The sequence below is a fragment of the Silene latifolia genome, unplaced genomic scaffold, assembly GCF_048544455.1.
Source record: "Silene latifolia isolate original U9 population unplaced genomic scaffold, ASM4854445v1 chrun_scaffold_16, whole genome shotgun sequence".
Lineage (NCBI taxonomy): Eukaryota > Viridiplantae > Streptophyta > Magnoliopsida > Caryophyllales > Caryophyllaceae > Silene > Silene latifolia.
The window spans coordinates 7,567,816-7,576,365 of NW_027413123.1; the positions used below are offsets into that span (position 1 = coordinate 7,567,816).

Here is an 8,550-nt window from a genome sequence, read left to right on the forward strand (position 1 = left end):
AGTAGTAAAAGTAACAATGATTACGGGCAAGTAGTGAAATGTTATTACTATTGTTTCATTAAAAAGATTAAAATATTAATAGCGGGAGTAGTGAATTTGTCTCAAAATTTATTTCATCGTAATTTTGGGATATGTCATAAAAAAATATATTAATGATAAATTTATGCGGTATGCAACATTAAGTAAATTTATTTAATAAATAAAAATTAATGGTAAGTAGAAGTAGCCCAGACGAAGCCGGACACCAATACTAGTTATTAATATTTTAAGATCATTATAATTGTTTTTTTCTGCAAGAGTTTGCAAATGTACCATTTAATTTATTGTTTGCAAATCTACCATTCAGGTTAAGGACGGGATAAATTTTGTGGTCTTAATTTTTTTTTCTAGCAATTTTTAAATTTGTGGCCTTAAATATTTTTTTTTTACGAATTTTTTGGCAAGGAATGTTATTTTATTTTATTTTTATGTTTTCTATCGATTTTATCAACCAAAAAATAAATTGATTTTCGATAATAATTTTTTGTTTTGTTTTTACTTTGTTCAGATTATATTGGTAATATTTTAGGAAATGTAATTGTATTAGCTATTACATAGTTTATATGTGATTGTATAATCTATAGTTTTGTATAATTCCTATAAATTAAGATCATAAGATACATTAGGAGATTAAGCATTATTTATTACTCCGTAATAATTTATATTTTCGTACTAAACATGGTGGTTTTCGAGAAAGTAATTCCAGATTCTTTGCTGCAGGTCCCACATTTTCTGTTACAAAAAAAAACCAACTGCATTTGATGTCGTGGGTGAATATGGATGCTTTAAATGTTTCTGTATTTATAAAAATAAGATACATTAGAGAGAAGTTAGAAGTGAAAGTAGAGGAGAAATAAAAGAGTATAATTGTCAACAATGTACTACGATAAGTAAAATTTGTACTGCGAAAATCAAGACCTAATAAATTACTTATGAAATTAAAAGAGTTTTTATATGAGTATGCATTCACAATATTTTTCTTTATATTTTAAGTGATATCAAAAAGAGAAGAGAGTATCTCGAAAAGTGAGAATAACCCACCTATCTTTCAATCCAAAAATTACTTGTAATAAATCTTTAAAAAGGTAGAGAATAAACATTTATTATTCTGTTATACCATTACCACCTCTTCTCCCGTCAACATTAACATTTGACTGCTACTTAGGAGGCAGGATTAATCAAAGTTTATTTATCTATTAAAATCATGTATAACTCTTTTAGTCTTTCTATATATACATTCATAATAAGGAGTAATTAATAAAATCACTCTTATTATGTTACAAGTTTGAAACTTTGACTGTATTATTACAGAAATACAGTAACTCTTCTAACAATCTTGCTTAATTCCACCGTAATTCTATTTCCTTGTTCTTGAATTCTATTTTAAACAAACAAAAACGTAATTTCCCTTTCTTTGATTTTTTTTCTTTTGGTTGGTTAAAAATATTACCAAATTCCTGGTACACTACTTGGTTATTATCCAAGACGACGATAAAGCAACAACAACGAAGACGACGACGACAATTGAGGAAGGTCTGATAACAGTGGCCATGTGCCCAGGAAATGAGAACAGGGTGAATGTTGATGGTCGAGGATTGATCGAAGTGGAATGTGAGAATGTTGAAGATAGAATGACGTTAAGTGATGATAATTGCGATCAAAGACTGCTCCATCGCATTTTCCATCGTTTACCTTTAGATGAGGTAAACCATTTTTCACTCTTCCTTCATTTCTTTTTCTTTGCTTCTTTATTTTCAATGTCAATTTCTAATAAAATTTGGTGATTGCAAAATTATTAGGACTTGGAATATAAGTTCATTTGGATTAACCGATTTCTTTTATTTTATTTTTAATTATTATTTCATATGCTTAAAAATGATCGTTCATCATGGTTTTTGTCAATAAGCATTGAAAATGTTTATTCACTTACAAAATTATGGAATTAAGATTTTTCTTATTTTTTTTTTTTAAAAGTAATCCTTAATAACCTTTTGCATATAAATGTCAATTCATGATGAAAATCATTGATGAAAATCAAACTTTTAGGACAGATGAGTAGAGTTAAACGGATTAGTGATAGGCAATGGCTTGAACAACTCCTAATGTAAGCTAGATTAATTTATCATGTATCATGTATCATGTAACATTGGTTTTGTGCTTAATGAGACTACTTACATTTCACCAAAAAAATGTCAATTCATCTTTTCGTTATGACGTCTAACAAAATACTCGTTTATCATGATGACTTTCGTATTAGAAATCATGATATGATTCCTAACATCAATATCAATCTTTGAAGAATTCTTTGAACTCGGACATATATATATATATATATATATATATATATATATATATATATATATATATATATATATATAACCGTTATCTTTTAAAAGACATTAATTTATTACACACGTTATAAATCACTGCACTTAAAAAGGCTTTCGTTTATTATAAGTTTCTGCCCGCAATGTAAGGATTTGTGATACTATTCTGAATAGCGGCAATAATCTTTAATGTCAACCATCCGTATCAACGAAATATGATTTGTTTGCTGTAATTTTCACGTAATATATCACCTAAGAAACATCTGTTTATTATTATTTTTTACCTGTAAGAACTCGTGATACTATTCCGAATAGCGATAATAATCTTTAATGACAACTATTAGTATACAACAAAATATGATATGTTTATTATAATTTTAACGTAATATATCACCTAATTAAGAAACGGTTGTTTATCGTAACATTTTACATGTAAAGACTCGTGAGACCATTGCGAATAGCGACAACAATATTTAATGACAACCTTTATTATATAACAAATTATAATCTTTTTTATGTTGTAAACCATAATATCCACGGTCGACAATAACAACTAATTCCTATATTGGAGTATAAAGTTGCATGGACGTTATTCTCATGATCGAGTGTAGTATCTGTCATAGTGGTTTATGTGCATTTTGAAGAATTTAACCAATTAAGCAAGGGACAGCTAGAGTGGTTTGCTTTCCGCGAGAACTAATGAAAGCAATTCAAGTACATTTGCATAGTAACTGATTCACAAAAAGTTTACCTGAAATTGAGATGGACAGCGATTTACGTCTTTAATTGACTTTGAATTAGAGTAATTAATTCAAACTTGAAAAAGATGCAATTTAATTAGCTCTCTAATCTTTCTGCTTTAGTGCTTACTTATGGAATCGATGCTCCCTAATTTTCTTTACATTATTCTCGTACCTTTCCTACTCTTAATTTAATAGGAGTAAAAAATATACGATGAGATTAGCCATTTTTAATGATTTATTTAGTGTCCCCATTCTAAGGAGCTGGCATGGTGGGCCTTTTAAGTAGCCTAATTCAAGTGTCATGGTAATTTACTAGTTTTGACCAATAACTAATGATGAATTACAACTTTCCAACAATGGAAGGGTGCAAATTGTTCTTTTAACATGCTCAAGTGGTTTTTTTCATCTCTAAGGTCCATTATATGCTTTAATTTCAACCCAAATTCTCGTTTAAGACTGCACTATTTGTCTTAAAATTAAGACAAATCAAGTGTCATATCACTTGTATATATAAGCTAAATATATTACGAGTATTTTTTTCAAATGCATTTATATATCCACAAATGATATATATTTAACTCGTTTTAAGCCTAAGCCGAATAGTACCGTCTTAAGAGAGACTTACTATAATCTGAAATCATTCATAAAAATCTAATGCATCATTTGAAATGTAATCTATTCTTAACCTTACTTTGAAATGTGGTAAATTCTCGCAGACTTTATATAAGAGTGTGTGTAAATTTGAATAAAAATTTGTGAATTTTAAGGTGCAATTTCTAAAGCTCATTCAATGTCGGTACATTTTCTTCCGCTAAACTAATAACTAAATTATTCATTATGAGTTGTGTTTGTAAGAAATCATGATAATAGCTTGAATCTTTATAAACATTTGACGTCTCTCTATGTTTTACTAATAGATCATACATTTATATGTTATCTTTCAGATGAAGGCTTTCATATTTGTTCCTTTATTTAGTATTTCAAAATATATGTACTCACAATTTGACCCTTGAAGACTTTGAATAGTTTAACCAAATTCTTGCAAAGTGGAATTATTATTAAAATGTTAGTAAAATGAATTACTCCGAGTCAGCATCACTCTTTGACTTCAGTCCCATAAGATGACTTAGGGGCCACATTAAGTGTCATTGCCACGTGGTAAAATCCCTCCTAAAATAGACACAAAATTATTGCTCTCATAATTGATAATTGATGATTAAATTCCATGAATCAGTGTTTCCTGTGAGTATATGAAATTAAAATTTAATATTTATATTAATTAATGATTATGAATAATATTGTCATTCATGCATCAAACTTTATAAACGTGTGATTCACTCGGTTCATTTACAATTTTAGGTAAAATATAAACAGGATATTCATTCACATCAATACAATCCCCTATTTACTAAATGAATAGGCGAAGCTCCAAATTTTCCCGCCTAAATATATTTCCTAAAATAAAGTTTAGTTATTTTTAGCATATTCTATAAGTATGGTACACTATAATATACTCCACATAATCTCCCAGATTTATATATTTATGTCATTTAGTATTTTACATTTTATACAAAATTATCTCCAATCTTTTTATGATATAAAAAAGAATTCTTTTTTTTTTGTTTAAAGAATTATACGAAAAAATTCATTGATTTTCTATGATAAAAAGTTGCGGCTAAAAATATACTATCAGTAAAATTTTATAAAATAACACCATTAATCTCTCGGTAATAGGAAAAACTTTCATTGAAATACTCAATCCTATTCAGTCTAAAGTTCCCTTTTCTCTAATATATATGAGGAGTATTATAATGAAAGGGGAAGTATAGGCTGAATAGGAGGGAGTACGATTTAGACTTTGATTTTTCAAATCAAAATATAACGATAAGTATAGTATACTAAAAAACAAATAGCTAATTTATATTTCACAAGTATAGTATACTAAAAAAAAAGTAAAACTCTATATATACCGTGCATACATTGCACGGGAGCTAAACTAGTTATACAAATAATGAAATAGCCATCACTAGAATATAGCACAAATATAAGACCTTAAATGGCCAAATGAAATATAGATATACGTAACTTTAGATTTTTTTTTTTTGGTTAAATAGGGTTATTTAGTAAATTAATTAGACTTTTGAGGTTATTTTAAACTATTTGGCACGAATGTGTCCATATCATATTTTTCTATTTTTTAGGTGAACCGGCTAAGTTCTCTAGCGGCTTGTATCTGTACCACTTTCCAGTGTATTTGCAATTTTTTATACTGAAATAACAAAGTCGTCAGGAAACTAGACGGCTTATCCTCTTCCAATTTTTCTAAAGTTGCAGTTTTGTATGAAAGATGGGAGTCAAGCATGCAAGCCGCTAAGGACTTAGGCGACTCATGCTCTTCTTTTTTTCTAAAGCTTAACAGTACCAGTTGGAATGTGATACAAATACAAGCCGCTAGGAAACTTAGCGGCTTCGCCTAAAAACTGAAAAAAATAATAAACTGGCGACGTGGACCCATTCATCCCAAATAGTTTGAAATGAACCTAAAAGTCTAATTAATTTGATAAATAACCCTATTTAACCAAAAAATCGGTAACTTAACCTAGGAGTCTTCACGCATTACAGGCAAATAATTTTGTCTCCGGATGATGACCTTTGCTGCGAGAATTACGCCAAATAACCATTACTTTGTACTTTGTACTCCACAATAAACTTGTTTACATATGTCAAAGGAGTCATTTTGCTTTATTTATCGTATAATTACTATTAATAAATTTGATTGTTTTTCAGATTGGAGAAGACCTAAAATCACTAGGAAAGATAGTATTGCCAACAACAGCAACAACCCTAATACTCCATTCCAAATCTGTGATATCAATGCTCTTCTTAGGCCATCTAGGCAATGCTCAACTAGCAGGAGGCTCTTTAGCAATAAGTTTTGCCAACATTACTGGTTTCTCAATAATAAAGGGTTTAAGCATGGGCATGGAACCCATCTGTTGCCAAGCATTTGGGGCTCGAAAAATGTCAGTAATAAGCCAGACATTCCAAAGAACCCTTTGTTTACTACTCCTAACAGCTTTGTTTGTCGCCACCCTCTGGCTCAACATGGAGCCCATCTTATTGCTCTTGCATCAAGATCAAGATATTGTTGAAGTAGCTAAAATTTACTTGAGATTTTCAATACCTGAACTTTTTGCACAAGTACATCTTCACCCATTAAGGTCATTTCTAAGAACCCAAAATATAACAAAACCAGTAACTATTATTACCATGGTTTGCTTGGCTTTACATATCCCAATTAACTATTTGTTGGTCGGTTATTTCGGTTTGGGGGTGAAAGGTGTTGCCTTGGCGTCTGCGTGCAATACAATTAATGTAGATTTAAGCATCTTAATCTACATGATTAGGTCTAATGATGTGGTGGTTAAACCATGGGATGGATTAACCATTTATTCACCTTTTAAAGGATGGAAAAAGTTGCTCAATTTGGCCCTGCCTAGTGTATTTTCCGTTTGTTTAGAATGGTGGTGGTACGAAATAATGTTGTTTTTTTGTGGGATTTTGGAAAATCCACAAGCTAGTGTTGCAGCAATGGGAATACTTATTCAAACAACTGGATTGTTCTATGTGTTCCCACACGCGCTTAGCATGGGAGTATCCACTCGAATTGGGCACGCGCTTGGGGCCGATAACCCAAACCGTGCCCAAAGAATTGCTGTTATCGGGTTTCTTTTGGCTATTGGGTTGGGAATTACAGCTTTTGTGTTCACGGTTTTGGTTAGTCCGGTTTGGGGAAAAATGTACACATCTGAAAAGGCTATACAGGATTTAATTTCTATAGCACTTCCAGTTCTTGGGTTATGTGAGCTTGGTAATTGTCCTCAAACAGCAGCCTGTGGAATGTTGACCGGTTCAGCAAGGACAAAAGCCGGGGCAAAGATTAATTTTATTGCGTTTTACATTGTTGGATTTCCAGTGGCTATAGGTATGGCATTTGGGCTCAAACTCGGGTTTGTCGGGTTTTGGATCGGGTTAGCAGCGGCCCAAGCGACTTGTATGGGATTGATGATACATACATTGATGAAAACAGATTGGAAGCACCAAGCAAAAAGGTCAGAGGAGTTGACTAGAAGTACAGAAGAGGTTGATGACATGGAAACTGCCCTGCTTTCTTAAGAAGATCCTTAAATATAGAGACGAGTACATAAAAGATGTGGGTATTTTTTTTTTTCAAGGAATTCTCAATGAGATTATTGTGACCAAATTATATAGAAGTAGAGTAATCTTATACCCGGAATCGTTTGCCTTACAAGATTGTGACATTGTGATGTGAGTCTACCTTATTTTAGTGAAATGATTAATGAAAGAATGAATGAAACAATACCGATAAATTTTTTTTCCTTATTTATGCAATTTTCTAATTAGTGTCTTTCTTTCTTTTTGGTGTAAAAGGAACTAGTTTTAAACCCATTTGGGCCGGTATTAATGATTTTGGATGAATATTTTTTTTTTTTGTATTTCTATTGTAATTATCTAGTTAGTCTAAATCAACGATCTACATAATTAGTGTTTACAATTGTTTCAAATACGTGTTCAAATGCAATGGTTTAAAAGGAAATAACGTAATATACTATTGTAAATAAAATTTGCACGCATAAAAAACTTTACATCACGAATAAAAAAATATAATTTAGTAATCTATTTTAACACAGCTTAGTATAACATCAGAATGTCAAAGCTTATATGATTTATTGCTGAAATTAGTGTGTTCTAGTAAGCTCATATACAATGAAGTACATGGATCGATAAATAATACTTCGTATTTTGTTTTGATAATTAAATATTTCTTATTTTTAACTTATAAATTCAAAGATGCTGTATTTATCATAGAATTTCGAATTGTTAAAATAAAATTAATAATCTGTATATAAATAAAATTAAAGTGTAAAGCTTGGGCTATTATCCCTTTGGACTCGTTGTCCGTAAATTTATTGCATATGTATAAATATAATTTTATCAAATTATTCGGAATGTATAAAATTATTTCATAGTATTATTTTCATTTATTCCGATTTATAATTCATACCGCTTATATGCCATTAATTTCATTTGTTAGGAATATATAAAATTATTTCATAGTTTTTGTTCTACAACGGAATTTGTAGGATATCTGTATTGGCGTAATTCTGAAGAAATATACTCTTTTGCACACTAACGGGTCCCACCATAACATGAATTTCAAAAAAAAAAGGGCTTAAATAATGAGGTGGCACGTCCTAGATTCAGTATTTGTGTCAAAACGTTGCATTTATAACAATACAATGCAACACTTCTCTTAAAGTGATACCCTATATCAATAAAAGCAACATTTTTTAATAAATTGTTGCATGATTAACTAAAATGCAACATAAAAAACAAAGTGTTGTAGATGAAATGTTGCA

The 8,550-nt window shown here is 30.2% G+C and overlaps 1 protein-coding gene across 1 annotated transcript; it reads left to right on the forward strand.

Moving 5' to 3' along the window:
- The first annotated feature begins 1,464 nt into the window (after positions 1–1,464).
- Positions 1,465–7,468, forward strand: LOC141637264 (protein DETOXIFICATION 53-like). The gene is made up of 2 exons (XM_074446825.1): positions 1,465–1,742; positions 5,897–7,468. The coding sequence occupies exons 1-2, from the start codon at positions 1,590–1,592 to the stop codon at positions 7,283–7,285; spliced, it is 1,542 nt and encodes a 513-aa protein (XP_074302926.1). The 5' UTR covers positions 1,465–1,589; the 3' UTR covers positions 7,286–7,468.
- The last annotated feature ends 1,082 nt before the right edge of the window (positions 7,469–8,550 follow it).